We start from the raw sequence: 23078 nt of genomic DNA, 5'->3' as shown, positions 1-23078 counted from the left end.
CAAGTGGGAAAATTTAACAAGCACGCCCTAATTAAGAATATAATGGAGTTGGAAACCATTGGAATGGGATCCACTTAAATAGAAGGTGATTTCAACTTACAAAATGTGTGTTTGGCAAACTTTTAGAAATCATTGGATTTCAATTCCTACTTTAGAAATAAGTTTTTGTGTTTGGTAGTCATACAGAATATTCAATTTGTGTTGTTTCTTTCTTTTATAAGTCAAATGGACTATTTCATTATAATTAAATTGCAAATAAGGAAATAAATAAATGAATTTCATCGAATTACCTTTTTAAAAATGTAAATAATTAAATGGATATTCTATTTAGAATCCAATTATTTCTACTTCCAAATCATCCAAACAGTCCCATATAAGGTTGTCCACCAAGAATTTCACCTAATTCTTTTCCTCAAGTCAGATTCTTGGCAAACAAACACACCACCCGATTGTTCTTATAGAATTCTATTAAAATTGTGTTCCACTCTAAAATTGAAACTTAGCAATATATGGGCATGAGCAATATATTGTTATAGAATTCTATTAAAATTCTTATAGTAATATATTCTTATAAAATTTTATTAAAATTGTATTAAAACTATTAAAATTGTGTGTTTGGCAAACTTTTAGAAATAGAAGGTGATTTCAACTTACAAAATGCGTGTTTGGCAAACTTTTAGAAATAATTGGATTTCAATTCCTACTTTAGAAATAAGTTTTTGTGTTTGGTAGTCATACAGAATATTCAATTTTGTTGTTTCTTTCTTTTATAAGTCAAATGGACTATTTCATTATAATTAAATTGCAAATAAGGAAATAAATAAATGAATTTCGTCGAATTACCTTTTTAAAAATGTAAATAATTAAATGGATTCTATTTAGAATCCAATTCTTTCCACTTCCAAATCATCCAAACAGTCCCATATAAGGTTGTCCACCAAGAATTTCACCTAATTCTTTTCCTCAAGTCAGATTCTTGGCAAACAAACACACCACCCGGTTGTTCTTATAGAATTCTATTAAAATTGTGTTCCACTCTAAAATTGAAACTTAGCAATATATGGGTATGAGCAATATATTGTTATAGAATTCTATTAAAATTCTTATAGTAATATATTCTTATAAAATTTTATTAAAATTGTTATAGAATTCTATTAAAACTAATCTTATAGAATTCTATTAAAATTGTATGGACAATATATGGGCATGAACAATATATTGTTATAGAATTTTAATAGAATTCTATTAAAACTATGAATTCTTATAGAATTCTATTAAAATTGTGTTCCACTCTAAAATTGAAACTTAACAATATATTTAACTCTAATATGTAAACAGAAAATCATGGAATTTTAACTCTAAATAGGTCAAAAATTCATTCCTATCTATTATTTAGGCTAAACATTTAATGGTGTCGAATTGTTTATGGAGTTTTCACTCTAAAATAGGTCAAAATTTTATTCATACATACTATTTTTATTTGGGCTAAACATTTAATGGTATGTTTAATGCCAAGATTTCATTTATGCTATCCAGTAGTAATATGGTTATTGGTTGTCAGCACAAATGGTCATTGTATCAAGTCGTGGTAGATGAAGAAGAAGGAGAAAGAAAACAAAAAAATAATTCACACTTTGAAGAACTAGAGCAGTTACATCGAATGAGTTAAAAATCTTGTACTAGAAAAAATTAACTTTATCTTCAAAAAAATTCTTAGCTGATATACTCTAGATTCAAAAGAAACCACATGGATATGGATGACTTTTACAAAACATAATTTGAAAATAAGAACTATGCATGGCATATTGAATGGACTAGTGCATATATAATGTATATTTTTCCTCTTCAGATGCAATTATACCTTAGTATAGTGCATTGTATGAAATTAATAACTATGTATATGGTTATGTAAACACATACACTTTTCTAATTGCACATACCTAGTATATTGTACGATATTAGTAGTGATGATTGTGGTTGTGGTAAGACCTAAACTTTTATGAATGCACCACACTATGAGTACTCCCACGTACACTATAATAATGCCCACGCAAATGAACCTCTAAGTACCTCTGGATGATGGCGTTGTTATTGATACTTGTATAGTACTATTTATCATAATCCAAATTTTATAATGTGTAGTGAGTATGGTACCGATCCACTTCCAAAGTTGTGTTCTAACGCGAGAGAACAAAATTAGAAATGAACAAACACGTGACTTTAATTTAGCACCGATAACCAAAAGATGGTTTTTTATTTAAACTACACTAAGAATGCAATTGAGGTACAATTAGAATCATATCAAATAGAGAGCAACCAGAGGAGGGTCGAATAGTTTTAACTTATGATAATTATTAACAAACCCCAAACTATTTCTAAGTGTGTGTGTGTGAATGACTTCATTGACAATGTGATATCAATTCAATCAAGTAATGATACTCAAAGTCAATCTAATGTTCTTTCTAACAACTAGAAATGACCGATCTCGGGCAGAAATTCAACGAATCACAATTATTGAAGACAATCAAAACGTATTTTTCCATTGTCCCATGACATTGCACAACTATAAGAAGATCGAAAAACAGATACTTATAACATGTGGAATTAGACACATGAACTATATCACAAGCTTTCATCTGAGAATCAAACCATGGGATTATGAACTAATTAAACATGCATAATTGATGGGCAAACCTCAAATTTTTACCATGCTTAATTCAAGTTAAAACCAAAAATCGTATTTGTACAAACTGTAACTTAGGAGGTTTTACTGTTAAGTGATTCAGGAGGTTTTACTGATCAGTTATGAAGAATATACATGAATTCTTCTAATGATTTAATTTGAAATTGCATTGTCAACTGACCAAGATAATCAAGAAGTTAAATGGTACAGTCGGACATAAAAATTTCTCAAAATCATTTGGTATTATATAAAATATCTAAAAACTTTATTCAAACCAAAATGGAATTAGCCACGGTTAAGAAATTCACTATGTTATATGTAGTATTCTAAAAAGTTATCCTTAAATGACGTACATGAATTGCTTATGATGACATTAGATCCTTTATTACTTTTTTACAGAATTTTTTTAAAATATTGTCGTAACCAAGCCATGTTTCTTGCTCATAAGAAGAAGACTGGTTTCACTTTTCAATAGTAATAGTATGCTACCACAGTGTCCATGATGCAATGATAAAAGCCTCGTCATATTTGAGATTTTAATCAATATAAAGGTCTCATCATATTCGAGGTAATAATCCAATGTCGTAGATTCTTCTTCTTCTTGCATCCCCCCTCCACTCTCTCCATTTATTGATTATTATTATTATTTTGAAAGCTTATTCACATTTGTTTTTCATTAATCTTGGATTAGCTGTGTTAAACAAGTTATAATTGATGGCTTATTTATCAGGTTCAACATATCCTTGCTTGAGTTATATGTATCATAGCCAGATTTGTGTCTTGGAGAATCCAGAGATCATTTGCTTTTATTTTTTGTATTATTTGTAAGTTTACAACGTGTTTTTTATTTTTATTTTGTTTTGATTAATTGCAAACTCTTCGTAATTTTTTTTTTATAATTTAAAAGAATAACGTGATTGATGAAATATCAGGAGTTTATTATGTTATAATGTCTTTTTCGTTATGGTAAATTTTTTTGTGTTTTTTGTTTTATATGCCAATTTTTTTTGAAAAAGGATTGATTTTGTCAAGTATTTTTCTCGTCAATTTTTTAAAGTTGTGCCATGGATATCCAATAGCTAAACTAAAGGCATCACTAGTGAGCCAATATGATTTTCAATAAAACAAAAATATCTAGTTCATTTAGCAACTTTTAGATTAGACTATTTTTTTTGTAGGTATGATTTTCTATAACTACTAAGTTAGAAAAAACGTGTTTACTCTGTTTTGACAAATTCATGACCAATTAAAGACTTGTGGTATGGTTCAGGGTTTTAGAAAAAAAACATTCGTAAAAATGTTTAGTCCATGAGTGAGCAAGACGGTAAAAACGGTAAAAAAACAAATATTTTGACTATCCCCTCATTCTTCTCTTCTTTACAGGGCGCTCTTATTGTCCTCGCATCTTTTCCTAGTATTATTTGAGGTTCCTCTCACGATTCTCCAGAGTTGGTTATTTCAGAAGCCAGGCTTCTGATATTACGTAGGGCTTCTGATATTACGTAGGTATATATACCACTCCACTTTGACACTCAAAATGTAATGTAATTTGTCGTTCTATATCTCGTCATTAATTTTTGTTTCCTTTATTGCCCTCACTGTATTGCCGAAATTACATATTTGTCTTCCATTATAAATAAAACAATAGAAGACAAGAAAATAGGACCCAATCATGAATGTTTTGAACACTGTAATTTGGTTGTTTCTAACGTGGCAATATGATTGGCCTATGGGCTTAAGATTTTTTTGCCATACCTATTTAGTTTAAGAAATAGTATTTTTTATAAAATTGTTGAGATATTTAATTTTTTAATGCTATGCTTAATTCAACGCTCATCGAGGTTACAGAAATGTGTATATATCTCTATTAGTAAAGTACATCATAATTAACCTAGCCTTTTAAATTAGACCAGCCTTTTTTCTACCACCAAATACCCCTAATTAAATATAAAAAAAAATTATTCAATGTCTTTAAAAAGGACTATTTCGTCATTTAAATTTTTATTTCTATTTATACCCTTCAGTTACAACACACTCACAAAGGAGTTTTATGTAAATTCAGGTCGAAAACCAAATCCACGCCTATATTGAAATGTACACGGGTAGCCTTACCATTAATACCCACTTAAATACCATTAATGTCGGGTCTTAAAAACAGTCCAAAAAACTTAGTTCTTTCAACTTCCCCTCCTTTCTTCATGAACTCATTCAAAGTATTTCTGTAACCTAATCAACTCTTCTTGATGGGCATATATTCTTGATTGCCCTCAATTGCTTACGAACTTTAGAGTCGCATGTGTTTTTACCGTGTTGGCTGGCTCTTTAAGGTATTGTCTTCGTTGTTGAAAAGGTATTTGGAGGCTCTTCAACAAGCATTTGTTTACACCCTTGATCGTGTGGGATGCCAAGAAGATAGATTTTCATCTCTGTTGCTCATCAAACACTCTGAATTTCAGAAATGGAAACTTCATGAAAAAAAAAAAAAGTTGGCGTGCTTGGCCACATTTACGGAACAATGGGTTCGGCTTTTGTCGGGGGAATGAGTGCGTCTCTTCTCTCTCGGCCCTTTGTCTTTTTTTTTTCAAAAATGGTTAGTTTTTTTTTTTTTCTTGTAATATTATCTGTTTGTTTGGTCTTAGTTATGTTGGATCTGTAGTTGTAGGATGAAAATGGGGCTGTTTATAAAACTAGATCGGATCTTATCTTGCATTGTGTAGTTCATGGTCATGTTACACTTAAAAAAAAAAAAAGATTTGGTTCGATTGATGTGAGTGTTTTATTTTGTGTGTGTGCAGTTTGGAACTAGGATTTGACCATATCATTGATTGATAGTATAGAAATTATAAAGGTGAGGGGACAAAGAAGGGGTGGAAATCTATTGTTCCTCTTCATTTAAAAACAAATCGGCAACCCGTTTCTGCATCTTCCCAAAGTTCGCTTGGCTGGTCTTAGTCCGGGGAACTCTCCTGTTTATCTCAATGTGTATGATTTAACCCCCATGAATGGCTATGTTTCTGGGGGCTTAGGCATCTTTCACTTTCGGTGTAGAAGGTACTTTGGATTCCGTTATAGTTTACGTATCGAGGGAATGTGTTTAACTCCTTCATTATCTTCTTTTCGGCATTAGTGTGTATGATAGGATGGTATCTTTCAAGTATCTAGAATTTTCTTCTCCTTTTGCAGTTTGGGAAGTAATCAATTGAGAATTTGAAAATGGAAAGCGGACCACGAGGCTTTACATTTGTGGTGAGGGAGGTTCATAGTCAAAGGAATATGGAGATCATATGTCAATGCAACACAATTTACATTCTAAGTTTTGTGAACCGGTTATTGTGATATTAACTTAATTAGCATCGTTATTGTGATCATTGATTTGTGAGTCATTTAAATTATGGCTAGGTCGGGTCACTTAAAATGATCTCTGAGGAAGTATTTGGAAATCTTAGCAATTGGAATCCAAATAAATTACGGCTAGGTAGCTTGCTTAAATGTTTTCTGATATGACATTTGGAAATCTCTTAGCAAACTGGTATCCAGTTGAATCATAACATATAAGTGATGAATGCCCACGTCAACAATCTATTATCCTTACTTATGCTAGGCAAACTTATTATACCAATGAACAATCTTTTCTTTTATTTGTGTTGTTAACTCTTCTTTCTTTCATGCTTTACGTGATCACAGGTTCCGTTCATCCTTATTTATATTTGGTTTGTGAGGTTGGGGCGATGGTTTTCTTTTGCAAATATTTCTTTAATGTTGTAAGTCACTCTTTTATATATATGATTAACGAAAATTAGGTAGAACCACAGAGTTAAAAGAACTTCATTGGTTATATTGATTGTGTATGTGGTTGACTAAACAATTTCATTCATTGTCTTGCATTGGTGTCTAATGCCTACAGAGTATTGGTCTATTGATACTCTATGATCATTCTCTTATATCTTTTAATGTTAGCAGTAGAATGATAATTGAACTTATAGTTAGAAATCCCTTATGTTTTTTTAATTATATATATATATATATATACTCTTTGCTTTCGTTCAAATATGGTTGCTTAGCTTACTTATTCAGTTATTTGATATCTGATTAGAGAACTGGAATATGCATCAATATGCTATTAATCTATAGTTCAAATTCAATTTTCGATATGCTCTGAAATGTGTGGTAGAGACCTATCTGAGTAACTGGTTTGGTTTGGATGATGCAAATAAACCTTGGTGTTGTATTGGTGTTAGAAAGGTAAGGAAGTATATAGCTTAGGTCTCAGCATTATTATGTTGCAGGAACAGATCATATGAAATGTTACAAGTTATTCAAACTTGATTCCAATCCATGTTTTGTGGAGGATGTTGTTTAGTTTGAGGAATTTGTTGTGTCATTGCACACATGAAAAACATCTAGCAGATCGAAAATTAAAGGGACTACTGCTGTTCAACTTGGTTCATATCACGCCAGTTGAGAGTAATCCCCATATGAGGTATCCTTGGCTCAAGAAGCACAATTTTTACAGGTTCGGTAATCTCTTTTGAATCAATTTCTTATATATATGCATTTTGTAGTCAATTATGCAGGTTTACAACTCCGTGGATGATACGGTTATTTTCAAAAGAGAAGCACATTATACCAGGTCCATGTAATATTAAGGTGTTGCGGCTATTATCAGTTTATCACATATGATTGAATATTAGCAGACATCATTGGATATTTTTGGATCTAAATTTAGGTTAATGGCCTGTCACCGATTTTGCTTATTGAACCTTGCTTGTGCTTTTTCAACATCTCATATACATTATCATCTATTATCGGTTTATCACATATGATTGAATATTAGCGGACATCATTGGATATTTTTGGATGTAAATTTCGGTTAATGGCCTGTCTGATTTTGCTTATTGAACCTTGCTTGGGCTTTTTCAACATCTCATATACATTATCATGTGACTATGAAGGCTTCCGTGAAATACTTAGCATGAATGAAGTAAATTACTCATGCTTTGATATTGAAAAATACCAATTCATGCATGTCGACCCTTTCGTTTATTTTGCTACCCATGAATCTCAAAGCTTAGGTGCAAATTGATCGCTCCAAAGGTTGATCTCAAAGCTCTTTGCTTTCTTCTTCGGAGGCCATGGATTGAATGAATTTTTTTGTTGACTTTCATCTTAACACCCAGTTTGTCTCTCTTCAAATCATGATCATGTATTTTTTTTTTTTTTTTTTTTTTTTTGCTTGCTATTTCTTTCAATTGGTTGAATTAGTATGACCCTTAATTATTCTTGGATCGGCTGATGTAGTATGAGGACAAGATAACACAAAATAACACAAGAAATGTGCTGATTGGAATGGCATGGTTAGTCTCGACACACACATACACATACACATAAACACACCGCTTTTGTCTCCTCGGACATAGTTTATGTACCCACGCATATATGTATAACAATCATCTATTTTTTAGGTTTGATAAGAATGCAATAAGCACCCTGTCAACATTTATATTTCCCTATTGTATCGTTCAAATGAAAATTACATTAGTCAAATATCATTATAATATGGTGCATACTTGAGACTAGCTGCTTAAGAATGCATCTTGTGAAGAAACACCTCAAACTAGATCGACACTTCATAGCCCTATCATAATTTTATCATCCTGCCTTGGACATTGTTATCCCTATATCCCCACCGGGAAGAGTTTAATATTCAATTGCTTAATGTTGAAGTCTCGGTTTATAGTATTAAGGTTTTGTTTCCTAGCCCGATAAAAGTTAAACACCCTAATAGAGTCGTGCTATCTCTTTACTTTTTATGTACTTCTGGGCGGTTGTATCTATCGTTTATTATGATAACCACAATAGTTGTTGAGGGAGAATAACAGGAGATGATGTAGTATTTGGTTATTTAGGAGCTACATACAAGGACTTGCCTATTATCTATGGTTTTGTTGTGTAGGTCATTATATCCTGCTTTTGGTTCTGTTGACTCAAGTGCCCGTTTTATTCTTACAAGTGTAAGAGAGATTAATCATCCCTCATCATTTAAGGCCACTCATTCTTTTGTAATTACTGTTGCACCATATTATCCTTGGGATGAAAGAAGATTATGTTGTTTATGTCATGGCCATGGAATTAAATTTCAGAGAACTCTTGAAAATTTCATGAAAATTTCATTTTTGGCAGGCAAAGAAAGTTTTAGTGTCCTGAAAATTTATATATTAATCATACTATTTAGAATGTTTTTCTTTTTCTTAAAACCTAGACGACTTTTTTTCAACATTCCTAGAAACTTTGATCGAAACCGAAATTAGTTCCTTGGTCACAACTTTTCCTCATCTTCTGTTGTTTAGTGTTATGAGTTATGACTAGGATGTCTTGGTGAGATGAGTCGAAAAGAACAAAGAAAAAGAAAAAAACAATAATGGGCTTACAGTTTTTCTTGGATCTAGAATTCCTTTCTATGTATTAGTATTTTGTACAGTCTTAAATAGTGCTGATTTGTTCATTTGTGTTTTTTTTTTTCTTTGTTGTTTGGTGTTGATCCTTAGGAAGTGGCTATGAAAAAGTTCTTAGATCAGGACTTTTATGGGGATGCACTGGACGAGTTCAACAGTGAAGTAAGTGATAAGTTGACTCTCAATGTGTTCTTTAAAGCATAATTTCTATTCATGACCATATGTACCTGTTTTTCCAATTTACAACATTCTAAAGTAGTCCGGTGTTCTCAATTGCCAGGTTCGCATAATGCAGAAATTGCGCCATCCGAATGTTGTCCTTTTTGTTGGGGCTGTAACCCGTCCTCCTAACCTCTCTATCATCACGTAGTTTCTTCCGAGGTACAATTGGCCACTAAGCTACGTGCTCTTTGTAGTTAGTTGAGCTCGCTAAGAAATTGTTGTTGTTACCTACTTACCTGAGTTTTTACTGTTGAAAGAAAGCATATTTGTTAGCAAAATGCTTGGTACGTCATTCTTTTACTGCCATTTCAGCATGTATATTTAGATTTGGGTCTTATTCCCGTATCTAAAGTTGCTCTATAAGATTTTGGTGTCAGTCAAGGATGTACCTTGCATATTGCCATTTCAGCATGTATATTTAGAAGATGGAGATTTTTTTTTTGTAATACTATCAAATTAGGAAAACATTAATGATTAGTATTCATGTCTTTTGTATTTTAATTATTATGGTCAAGACCCTTTAAGGTGTCTGTTGTAGTTAAGGAAAGTCCACCCTTTACAGATTGCTAATTTAGTAGAAGCTTTTATTTATTATTATTATTATTATTTTTTTATGTCTATGGAATGGAAACGGCAATTACTATTTTTCTTCGTCAAATTTAGAGAACACAATTATTCTTTGTGACTATGTTTACCATGCCGTAGGGACTTCAATTCAACTTAGAACCTATGATGGACAATTGCATTTTTTTTTTTTATGAACTTACACAATATTACCTAATTGTGTTCCACACTTCTAAGTTCCACCTCTAAAACTACGTAACATTTTACGTAATATTTTTTCTAAGAATATATCTGTCGCCACTATGTAAATTTTTTTGTATGTCTGGGCAGATATATGCTATGACGATATTTAATGGCTTCTATATTCTTTTAGCGTGCCAGTTTCAGAAGCTAATGAACTGAGTATGCTAAGATAATTTTATAAAAATTAAATGTAGACACCGATATTATATTCAAATACAAATATCTGTCAACATGATCTATTTGCCATTTATGCGTCTGAGATCACGTATTTCAAATGTGTAGGGGACTTTGAGGACCATATATATTAATCTTTTTTTTCCTCCCATTTTTTTTCATGTACTTAGATTGTTCTGCGAATGCAGCATTGGAAATTATTTGTAAATAGAAAATGATATTTAAGAAATGATATGTATTATGAATGTAATGTAATTTACATGATTTTTATATTGCAGCATTTGTTACACGTGCAGCTTTGTTAGATTTTTTGAATTTTATGTATAAATTAACAACAAATGAATTAGTAACAATCTGACATAGCTCTCTTCTTAATAACTATGTTCACATTCTCTTCAATAAGTTTTGTGTGTCGTTCATGTGCAGAGCACGTGCATTTTGCTAGTATATATATATGATATTGTTAGGAAGGGTGACACGGAAAGAGGAGTGGGGTGAAAATTTGATTTTCAAGTAACCGAAGGGGTAATATCGGCAATTGACATTCCCACCCAAGTCACGAAACAAAAAAACCTGCACGACCAAACAACACTCCGATGACGCTATATATAGATCATCGAAGAAAACTTTATTTCTAACTTTAAAAAAAAACCTCGGATTGCTTACGTGTACGGTTGAGATTCTAGAATAATCTTCTTCTTCTTCTTCACCCCAAAAAAAAAAAAAAAAAAAAAAAAAAAGTCTTCTCTTCTCCTCCTATTAAACACTCTCCCATTCAACATTAAAAAAAAAAATACTTGTTCATCTCTCTCTCTCTCCAAAAAAAGTTTTCATCATCCACCTCTAAAACACAATAAAAATCCAATCTTTCGTTTTCCCCATCTTTGATTTCAGATCTGAAAATAAAAAAATAATAATAATAATAATAAGAATGGGATATGTAGAGGAAGGAGAGTTATCTGACGTGGAAGAAATAAGTGAAGAAGAATTCATTAGACAAGAAGAAGCAAAGATGCTTGAAGAATCTAATAATAATAATAAGAATAATAATAATAATAATAATAATACTTCATCATCATCATCATCAAGTAGGGTTTGGAATAACTATCCTTTTTCCAGCAATTATGGTTCTGGTTTGTATAATTTTGCTTGGGCACAAGCTGTTCAGAACAAACCTCTAATTGTTGAAATAACCCCAGAAGAAGAAGAAGAAGAAGTAGTAGTAGTAACTACTACTAATAATGTCATTCTTGAAGAAAAGGAGGAAGAAAAAGAAGAAGGGGAGATTGAGGAAGGAGAGATTGATGAATTGGACTCCGAGGTGGTAGAACTGAAGAGTGAGGAAGGGGAGAAATGTTTGCCAATTAAGGAGGAAGAGGAGGAGGAGAATTTGTCTCCGATAACTGACGAGGCGGAGTTTGAGAAACGGATTTGTTTGATTTTAGAAGCTTTAGATACTGTTACTGTTAGTGATGCTGAGAAGTAAGTTTTGAGACAATGACTAGTGTTTGGGAATTATTATTGCTTTTTTTTTAATTGAATTGGTTTGTTTGTAGATGTTTTGGTGAAGTTTGTTCGAGGTTACGGACTGCTTTGGATACCTTGCAGTTGATTGTTTCAGAGAGTGGGCTGTCAGTAGTTGGTGGTATTACTGATCAGTGCTTTGTTGGTTTTGAAGATGTGAATTCTGTAAGACCTCATGTTTGTTATATTAGTTTCTCATGAATGTTTTACTGTACTGGATTGTGAGTTAATGTTTGTTGAATATGATGCTGATAGGTGTTCAATTCCATGAACCCCAAAGAAAAAGGACAGAACAAACAAGTTTTTACGAGGTTTTTGCTTACAACTTATCTAATAATGTTATTTGAATGCTCTTGTGCATGTATGTATGTTTGGTTGTCTCAGTTTCTGCATTTGCTTTTACAGCTTGCTTGCTCATATGAAGAATCAAGTTCCCAGTCTTTTCTCAGCAGAGCAGATGGAAGAGGTGTGGCTTCATTATTTAATCTGGATGAGATGATGGCAATGTGATTATGGAAACTCCAGTTTTTATATTTAAAGTAGGGAAAATTAATTTGATGTATTTTGATCTCAGGTTCAGGCCGTGTTGCATTCCCTGGATCCACCACCATCAATTAGTTTGGGTGTTAAGGACATGGAAGTAGAGAGAGAGGTACCAGTAAATAATGATGTGAAGAGTGAGTTGGGCATTTTAGGCGAAAAACCTGTGAAATCTGTGAATGAGCTGGGAATTTTAGGACAAAAACCTGGGAAGGATTTGGGCATTTTAGGTGAAAAACCTGGGCAAATGTTTAACTCTTTAAAAGTAGTTCCTTTGGAGCCATCATCTACTAAACTTGGGGATCAGAACAATGCGTACATGGGATCTCAGTATCTGAAACAGGGACTGACCTCAGGCATTAGGGGTAGAGGAAGCTTTGGTCCCTTACTAGACCTTCACAGGGATCATGATGTAGACAGCCTTCCATCACCTACGCGGGAAGCCCCACCTCCTCTACATTTTAGGAAACAGCAAGTTGATGGAGATAGAAGTATAAAAGCAGAGTCTAAACCTAAGGTAGCAAATAAAAAAAGTGAAGATGCCTCGGTGCATTTCTATGAAACTGATGCCCTCAAAGCTGTTTCTACTTATCAACAGAAGTTCGGTCGCAATTCGTTTCTTTTGAGTAATCGTCTCCCGAGCCCAACTCCCTCGGGGGAGGGTGATGATGGAGATGGTGATTCTAATGGCGAGGTCTCTAGTTCTTCCAGTGTTGGTAATGCTAGAGCCGTCAATCCACTTATGCCACCACAAGCTGTGGTATCTGTTACGGAGCACATGGATAAATCAGGTGGACAAGGAGTAATGCCTGTTAAAACTATGGGACAGATTGCTTCTCGTCCAAATTCTCATGGTAGAGCTTCATCCAAGAGTAGAGATCCTAGGCTTCGGCTAGCTAACCCTGAAGGGGGCACATTAGATCCCAATGCCCGTCCTCTGTTGAAAGACACACCTAAAAATGAACATGTTGCAGGTGTTCTGAATTCGAGGAAAAATAAGAATGATGGGGATATTATTGGAGATGGTCGGACTGTTAAGAAACAGAGAAATGGAGTGGGAAATTGGGAAGTTTCTAGAGAGAACTGCAGCAGTGTTGGCACCCCAGTTATTGATAGGATCCAATCGACAGAGAACAGGGGTGATCCTAGGAAGGGTGATCCTAGGAAATCAGTGATTGGAGGAATTTTCTCTGGTCAAAGACAGGGTAGTACTACCGGTATCTTTAATCCAGTAACAGGTGGACCTCAGCAATTACCAGTGACTGGCAGTACCCCACAGTCGTTACCTTCTATAGGTACCTTTAATCCAATAACAGGCGGACTTCAGAATTTACCAGTGATTGGCAGTACCCCACATTCGTTACCTTCTATTGGTACCTTTAATCCAATAACAGGTGGACCTCAGCAGTTACCAGTCATTGGCAGTACCACCCAGCCGTTACCTTCTTTGTTGAAGGACATTGCTGTTGACCCTGCTCTGCTTATGCAACTGATCATGGAACAACAGAGATTACAAGCTGAGGCGCAGAAGTCTAGTAATTTACCCCAGAGCAGAATGCCTGCTTTCAGCTCGAGTTTCACACCAGGAGCAGCTCCGCTGGTGACTACTGCTCAATCAAAGTCCTCAGGTGTCGAACAAAAACCTTTGGAAAAACAACAAACTCTTCCTTCAATGGTGAGCAACAGATGTTACTGTCTGAGTTTTTACTTTAGATGGTTGAGTTATCACCCTACCAGTCCATTTTTTATGTGGTTTATGCGGTCCCAGTTTCTGCATCTGTTTAGTAATTTACTTGTGTCACAAAATGGAGTAGAACTTTGTTATTTAAATTCATAAATTCGCACACAAGCATAGTAAGTGATACTTCTTGCATGTTAATGCCATTTTAGATGCACTGTGAAGTTAAAAGTTAATCTCTGTGAGTATGATGCCGACTTTTTTTTTTAATGGAAGGGGATTAGGGAATTAAAAGTTCCAATCATAATAAAAGAATCTTTTTGTTTTGTCTTTTTATTTCTTCATACTGTTTCGAAGAATAGCTAGGATTACCTCCTCTTCTTGTGTTAGTGTAGCACTTCTCTAACTCACTTGTGTTTTAGCATGAAAACCAAGAGTATTTAATGTGTTCTGTCTTTCTGTTCATTCTATCTCATATTAATTATATTTAATCTCCACAGAACCTTCAGGGTGAATTGGGAGTTCGGATGAAACCACGCGACCCTCGTCGTATTCTTCATAGTAGTACATTTCAAACAAATGAGAGCTTCGGATCTACACAGTTCAAAACAAATGGATCTCTAACATCGAATTCTCAGGCCAGCAAGGACAATATGAGTGGTAGACAGCAAAGCCAGCAGGGCGATGCCACTTCCTTGCCTACTCATTCTTCTCCTCCGCCAGATATCACTAGACAGTTCACTAAAAATTTGAGAAATCTCGCTGATATTATTTCATCTCAACCGACTGATACTGTCCCAACTGATCCTCAGAGTGCTCCTTCTTCCCTATCAATGCCCGTCAAGGCAGAACAAGCAGATTTGCCAATGACTGCTTCCACAGATCAGCACATTGGGCCTTTTTTGAGACCTGCAGAAGGTGAAACAGAAACTTCCCGATCAGAGACCACATGGGGAGATGTCGAACATTTATTTGAAGGATATGATGAGCAGCAGAAAGCTGCTATCCAAAGAGAGAGGGCTAGGAGGATAGAAGAACAGAACACACTGTTTGCAGCTAAGAAGCTCTGCCTTGTCTTGGATTTGGATCACACCCTTCTTAATTCTGCTAAGGTATTATGATTTAACTACCCAGAGAAAAGAAATGGAAAACCATTTATTATTCTAGTCAAAAGGTAGTGTTGCTATATAAGATTAGTTTTTTATAATCTTCTTTTCTTTTGGCCATTTAGTTTGTTGAAGTAGACCCGGTGCACGAAGAAATTTTGAGAAAGAAGGAAGAACAAGACCGAGAGAAGCCACATAGGCATTTATTCCGCTTCTCCCACATGGGTATGTGGACGAAGCTGAGGCCAGGAATTTGGACTTTCCTAGAGAAGGTAATTTTCAGTAAAAGGTAATTGTTGTTTAGTATCAGTTTCTATTGGACACTGAGTTTCTTTTTGTTTCCTGTTACTTTACCTTAGGCTAGCAAGCTTTATGAGCTCCATCTTTATACAATGGGGAACAAGCTGTATGCCACAGAGATGGCAAAAGTGCTTGACCCCTCTGGGGTGTTGTTTTCTGGGCGAGTTATTTCGAAGGGAGATGATGGGGACCCTTTTGATGGCGACGAAAAGATACCAAAGAGTAAGGACTTGGAAGGGGTTCTGGGTATGGAATCATCAGTAGTGATCGTAGATGATTCTGTAAAAGTATGGCCGCACAACAAACTGAATTTGATACTTGTGGAAAGGTAACAGGCTCAACACCTCCTTGTAGATTTTCCATTTTTTTTAGTGTATAACAACTTTGGTGTATTTTGTTCACTAAAAGAATCGTTGATAAATTTAACTTCAAAATGACATATTCCATAACGAGTGTAATGTTTCTTAAATTGGAGGAACAAAACAGTAAAACGACTTCTCTTAGGACTCATTTGGCAGGTTTCTTTCCACCTACTCCATGTGACAGAAAATAGTCTGAAGTTCCTTTTTTTTTGCCTTCACTTGATTTAGATTTACTATCTGTACTGCTGCAGATACACTTATTTCCCCTGTAGTAGACGGCAATTTGGACTTCCAGGTCCTTCTCTTCTTGAGATTGATCACGATGAGCGACCGGAAGATGGCACTCTAGCATCCTCCTTGACGGTGAGGCTTTAGTACATCACAGATGTTTCGAGTTTTTAATTTTAGATATAACACATATTCAGTTCCATGTTTAAATTATTTTTTGGTCTATATTTATTTAATAGGTAATCGAGAGGATACACCAGAACTTCTTTTCAAACCTATCCTTAAAAGAGGTGGATGTTAGAAATATCCTTGCCTCAGAGCAGCGTAAAATTTTGGCTGGTTGTCGTATAGTTTTTAGTAGGATTTTTCCAGTTGGCGAAACCAAGCCCCACCAACATCCACTATGGCAAACAGCTGAACAGTTTGGTGCTGTATGCACCACTCAGATTGACAATCTGGTCACTCATGTAGTTGCTAACTCTCTTGGGACTGACAAGGTATTTTTTCTCTCTTCCAATTCTTTAAATGTTAAAATGCCACATCAAACATGAAATTATTCGTCTCCCAGAAGAGAAAATCTCAACCATCTATTTGGTGTTCTGTAAAGAAGTTTTTTTAAATAATTATCTTTGAGAGTTGTTCATTGTCTCTGGCAAATCATCTTAAATCAGAAAGCTGCAGGATATAGTGATAAAGCTACTTTTCTATACGTTTTTGTCTGGTCCATTCTTTCCTTTTTCGTTGGTTGTCTGAAGTAATAGGATAATGATCTGTTTGTGGAATAGAAATCCATTATGAGAAGGAAGTGGTCTAGGAGATCTTCACTATGAGAAATAACTAGAGTGAAATGGAGTACAAATAACTTGAGTGGTCTAGAAATGGGTACAAATAACTCTAGGTAAAGGATCTTATTGAAATGGAGTCGCACATGTACTTGATAAAACTAAATCCTTTAGTGGACAGCCTTCAGACAGATTATTGGGAAACGACTAGAGTAAATTTTTCTTTACCCAAAACAGTAAAATAATAACCTTAGATATTATTCTTTGCAAGATAAGGTTGTAACATTACTAGATGCTGGAAAGGATGAAAATGGGAGTCCCATTGTTGTCATTGTGAATAAGTCCCTACATATGGATCTCCTCTTTGATAAGGATATGGAGAAAACCCTACCAGCCCATGCTTTTATGCCAATGATTAAACTATCATCGTTCTACTGATGTATCTGGTTGTGTGGTTAAATTTTTGTTCTTCTGATTGATTTGGTTGCATATTAAGTTTTTGTTATGCTGTAACAGGTTAATTGGGCTCTGTCGACTGGAAGATTTGTTGTCCACCCTGGGTGGTAAGGACCCTTGCTCCTGAATTGTAAGAGTAAATTTTTGTTGCATGTTATGGACTAAACCTCTTGTTTTGACAGGGTGGAAGCATCAGCCTTGTTATATCGGAGGGCGAGTGAGAATGACTTTGCAGTTAAAATAAACCTCCCCTAACTCAAAACTGACCCCATTGGTGAACTAAATGTGGTAATCAAATTGAAAAACAGGGATCTAATTTGGGTGGAACAGAAATTGGGTGCTGGATGGGACAAGTTTTGGTAAAAAAACTGGCCTAGTTTCTGTGGGTGTAGATCAAGATAAACACCTATTACACCCTGAAAAAAGTGTTCTGAATATGAACAAAGGGGAAAATTTTGACCCTATCATATACAGCAAAAGTATACTTCAGCTCGGGGATTTGAATGTTTTCACCTCTGTTTTGCGGTGAGTTCGGAGGAGATAAGAAATTCAGAAGAGGGCTCCATAAAGACTTGCATGAACTGGAGGCCGTGGTGCGGGGTTTTTGTATTTGGGGCTAGTCGCCTACTCCTAACGGTTTCTTTAAAAAAAGGCCTTAAAAGCTTGGAAGTGTTGAGAAATTGGTATAATTTTTTGTTGATGTTGGATAATGAAATAAATCACTAAGTAATAGTCTGAAAACATTTACCTTGGTGTTTCAGAGAAAAATGAATTGGCCATTGAGAAAACGTGGGTAAATAAATAAACAGAGAAAGGACTAAAAGAATATATTCTTCTTCCTATGTTAGATTGATGATACAACAATAAAGAAAAAAAATCTAAGAGAATTCTTTCAGCATAGTTGAAGTTTAAGAATTATTCTTTAGTGTATTGGAGTAATTCTCCGCTTATCCTTGTTTGTTTTCGTTTTGTGGAAACGAAGTATTTCCAGTTGCTTGTTCCAGTTGTTTGTCGGCTTTTAAAATAAGAAAGAGAATGAGACCGCACCTAATTTGAAAAAGAAAGAGAGAAACACCCATTGTCCAAATGTCCTTGATGTGGAAAGGCTTCTATTACAAGGCTACATATGGACAAACGGTTAGAGTAAAATTGGAATTTCTGTTTTCTCTTTTTCAAAAAAGAGCTAATAACCATTTAAAGAGGTGAATCAGACTACCAGAGTCCAGAGGCACCTGAATCCCCAGTTCCCTACCATGCAATTGCACGTGGAACAAATTTCTATGAGCAGATGATACACTATGCCTGACCATTCTTTCGTTGGTAAAGAGTAGATTGCCTGGTTTGTCATGAAGACACAGGTTAGGTGGACCACAGAAAATACATGTGTGGACAAAACTGGTACCTGTTTGCCAGGAGAAGATGCAACATCTCGTACAAATAAACAAAATCCAACAAAATTGAGATACTGAAGACCTATTGCCATCCTGGTACAGTTGTAAACCAGTAAAAATCGATTAAACCATAAGGACAGGGCAGACTTTGATATAGAGCGACTCTATTAAGTAACAAAGTTGCGCAAGTTTAGAACAGGTGATGTGCCTAGGGACGACTTCACATGACTTGATTTGCATTGGAATTGATTGCACATTCTAGTTTGTAAGGCTAAGTCTAATAGTGCGGCAAAACATTAAATATCATGGAAATTCTGATATAATGGTGCGTCAAAATGCTAACCCGCTAACGCTATCGGTATAAGTTTACCTATCTATAGCGTCAGTTTTAACGATATAGCGTCAAGTCTACACGCCAGTATGAGTCGGGTGTGAAAAAAACCATGGGATTTGAAAAACGCTAATCCACTAACTCTATTGTGGATTTGCTTTGAAAAAACACTATTGTGGTTTGGTGGGATGGAGCACCAAACCATTGGACTTATCTCTTGGGTTATTTAGGTTTTGGTCCTCCTAAATAATGGGTATTTGGGGTTTGGTCCGCACTAATCGATTTATTAGCTTTTGGTCCTCCTAAATCGTCTTGACTAACAGTCAACCAAGTTAACTGTCACATGCCGTTAGTTAAAATAATTTAGGAGGACCAAAGCCTAATAAATTTACTAATGCGGACCAAACCTCAAATACTAATTATTTAGGAGGACCAAAACCTAAAAAATGATGAATTATACTTGAAAGTTGTTTTTTTTCTTCACTTATTTTTTGCTATATTACAAGGGAATGGGGTGTCCCTTAGAACATCTCCAATGGGGGGTGTAAACTGTATAGAGGGAAAAGTTTACACTCCAAGTGTCAAAAAAGCTCTATCCAATAGGGGTGCTAAACCGTAGGTAATAGACTATTAGTTGATAGAGGGGGTAGGAAATTTCACATCTCACTATTAGTTGATAAATAACCTGGGCGACACTTGAACACACGTCTGAACAAAAGAAATGAAGTGACGTCCCTATCTATTTCTAAAGTCACAATTTGAAAAATTTAAACTCGGATGACACTTGAAGTGACATCCCTCTTCAAGTGTCGTCCGAGTTTAAAATCAATTTTTTTTACACTTCTCTGTTAGGAACAATAAAGAGTGGATATTTATGGGCTATACAGTAATTTGCAATTAGAGTTGCAAAATCTTAATGGCACCTAGGTGGAGGTGTAATTTTACACCCCCCATTGGAGATGCCCTTACTCAGTGCAACAGTAAGTTCTTACATTGCTTACCTTAGTGATCATGGTTAATGCTGAACACCTATTACTTTTAAGAGGGCATCCAACTGAAAACCTTGTCCTGATTCTACATTGTGAGTAACTTCATATCTATTCCATAACTTATATGTCATATTTATGTCCCTCAATTGATCTCTTCAGTTGTAGCAGTTTTATATGTCTAAAGTTGTATTAGGGAGAGTTCATTGATTGGCTAATCTACCTACTTAAATATTTATCGAAGACATTACATGTCTACTTGCATTGGTATGATTGTCTGGAGTTAATGATTCAATCTAAAAAGATTAATGATAAAGGGATTTTTTTTCATAATTGAAACAACCTTACTAATACGATCAGAGTTTGTACTAGGTAGAAAAGATAGCACACATTTAGTTCTTATACATAATTAACAACTTCACCGTGAATCATGGTTATTAACTTATTTATAGTACCAACTATCAAAACACGTCTTTCCTACTGCATGATACGCTTTTAGTTGAACGACATAAATATGACAGATAAATTATGAAACAAATATGAAGTTACTCATAAAATGGAATCAGGACGAGGCTTTTAGTTGCATGCCCTCTTAAAAGTAATAGGTGTTCAGCATTAACCATGTTCACTAAGATAAGCAATGTAAGAACTCACTGTTGCACTGAGTAAGGGACGCTTTCTTATGTGCACTCCTCATCTTGTAATCTAGCAAAAATAAGTGAAGAAAGAAACAATTGTCAAGTATAATTCATCATTATTTAGGTTTTGGTCCTCCTAAATAATTGGTATTTGGGGTTTGGGGTTTGGTCCTCACTAGTCGATTTATTAGGCTTTGGTCCTCCTAAATTATTTTGACTAACAGCTTGTGACAATCAACTTGGTTGACTGTTAGTCAAGACGATTTAGGAGGACCAAAAGCTAATAAACCGATTAGTGCAGACCAAACCCTAAATACCTATTATTTAGGAGGACCAAAACCTAAATAACCCTTATCTCTTTGGCCTCTTTGCAGCGGTAGTTTGCCTGTAAATAATCGCAAAATGTTACTTTGTAGTTGAAAATTGGTAGTATTTGTATTTATTAATTTCTTTGTGTTCTTGTGCTCCTTATATTTCTTGCAATACATTTTCCGATGGTTTGTTGGACTACACCAATATAAGTACATTACCAGTTCGATACTTGGATAATTGAATTTAGACTACCTTTGTTCCTATAGAACTTTCTAAGAGCATTCCCAATGCAGGTGGATATGGTGGGTTTGTGATTTTATTCACTTCTTTTTTGTTTAAAACTTTTGCCCAATGCAATGCAAAGGTGAATATGGTGGTGACTATTTTCCCAAGTCAAAACGAAGGTGAAACTTTCAACCAAGATAGTGGCTGAGTTGTGAACTTCGGATGAGATGTTGGATTCCGTCTCTTGTGTTTTTTTTTCAAAAAAATGGGTTTTTTTTCCGGACAGAATGTTTCATTCTCGTCTCGCATGATTTTTCAACTTTTTTTCAGTTTTTTTAAAATTTCAGACCGGATGTTTCATTCCGTCCGGAGCGTTTTTTTTCCATTTTTACGTCCAGACTGAATCTAATATCCCGTCAGAGATTAATATTCACCTTTTCATTGGGTAGCCTCACCTTGTTTTTCACCAAAACGGTAGAAAAGAGAGATGGATGATTCATTACTTTTTACTAAAATTAACTGTATTTTGACTCGTGGGTTCGGAGATTGATTAGGATCATTAAGCATCCACAAACATAGACAATAGGCATAGATAGTAGTTACTAGATTTGTGTGCTAAGATTCACTGAAGCACCTTAAAGCAATTGAGATTATAGATTTCGGACGCAAGTTCTGAGAAATTCGCTTGCAAATGCCTACGTCCTTGAGAATATGAATACCAAATATGTATCCAGTATGTCGGAAAATGGAAAGATCAGGCTAGAGATTTGTGGAAAATTGTTGACAGTACATTACCAAGGGTTCCCATCATACAACCATAGTAATCTTCTGAGTTAATATGGATTATCTTGATAGTTGCCGTACCATCTTTCTCCAATCAGCTAAATCTACTCAATCAATAATCTTTTGGGAATGGGAAGTTGAAGATTCCAGTTATTATATTGTTGTGCATTTGAAATTTCCTATTCTTGTTTATAGTTCACTTGAAGTCAGTCTGAATTCAGTTAGTTCTGATTATATATTGGTATTCGGACTCAATTAATTTGCTTGTTGTGCTCTACATGAATTTCAGCGACATTTTGAGTGCTAGAATTTGCAGGTTGGGTTATATCTCACTTACTTCTAAACTCTTTTCTCTCTTTCTCTAGGTTTAGCCTTCTCTTAATTGTGAAAAAACCTCCATTTCTCTCTCCTTCTCCTTCCTCTTTATACCACGCTCCCCTTTCATCCCAATCATCCACCTGTCCCTTCATCTTTCGGTCTTCTTTTCTCCACGTGTAGGGTTCTCGTACCTTACCTATGAGTTCGCGGTCCGATCCTGTACACCGCACCTTCGCAGCGTATTTTACTTCGGGTTCATCCCACCACTGATCTCCCATACCCCGGATCCTACCACCGCATATGCCCCCTCTCGAGTCCGCGATCATGGTTGCAATCGGGGGGTCGAGAGTTTCGGCTTTGACTCTTTCTTTAGGCCGCGGCCTATCTCCTAACATGTACAACTGGCCTCACATGTTCGACACGTGCATGAGGTTAGCGTCCCTTCGTTTTATGTGCATCCACATGTCTCCTTCATGTAGGTTCCTTTTAGTGCCCCCTCAATTTCAGCACCTTTTAATTACTGTTTTGCCCATTCCCCTTATAAAATCCCGCTCAATCTTCCTTCCCTTTCATTCAGTCCCTTGCTCTTTCTCTCTCGTTTCTTCTTCTTCTTCTTCTTCCCTCACACTCTTACTTTTATCCCTCCGATTGGTGGTGTTGTTGCTCCCTATTGCTCTTCCTGTTGTAAGCGTTCCAGTGCCTGAGACCCAGACTGGTTTTTCCCTTTTTCAGGTTGGTCCTTTTCTCTCTCTCTTTCTCTTTCTTGCACTGTCTTTGATC

At 35.1% G+C, this 23078-nt stretch overlaps 1 protein-coding gene across 1 annotated transcript; it reads left to right on the top strand.

The window, feature by feature from the left end:
- Positions 1 to 10979: 10979 nt before the first annotated feature.
- LOC147496414 (RNA polymerase II C-terminal domain phosphatase-like 3) lies at positions 10980 to 18201 on the top strand. Its single transcript, XM_086559440.1, has 12 exons — positions 10980 to 11820; positions 11895 to 12027; positions 12118 to 12173; positions 12268 to 12328; positions 12437 to 14077; positions 14581 to 15192; positions 15312 to 15458; positions 15546 to 15814; positions 16100 to 16211; positions 16316 to 16573; positions 17375 to 17421; positions 17497 to 18201. The coding sequence occupies exons 1-12, from the start codon at positions 11270 to 11272 to the stop codon at positions 17567 to 17569; spliced, it is 3960 nt and encodes a 1319-aa protein (XP_086415566.1). The 5' UTR covers positions 10980 to 11269; the 3' UTR covers positions 17570 to 18201.
- Positions 18202 to 23078: the final 4877 nt, after the last annotated feature.

This window comes from Coptis chinensis, chromosome 5 (genome assembly GCF_015680905.1).
Source record: "Coptis chinensis isolate HL-2020 chromosome 5, ASM1568090v1, whole genome shotgun sequence".
Lineage (NCBI taxonomy): Eukaryota > Viridiplantae > Streptophyta > Magnoliopsida > Ranunculales > Ranunculaceae > Coptis > Coptis chinensis.
The sequence above is the reverse complement of the archived record's forward strand: the minus strand, read 5'-3'. Positions and strand labels throughout refer to the sequence as shown.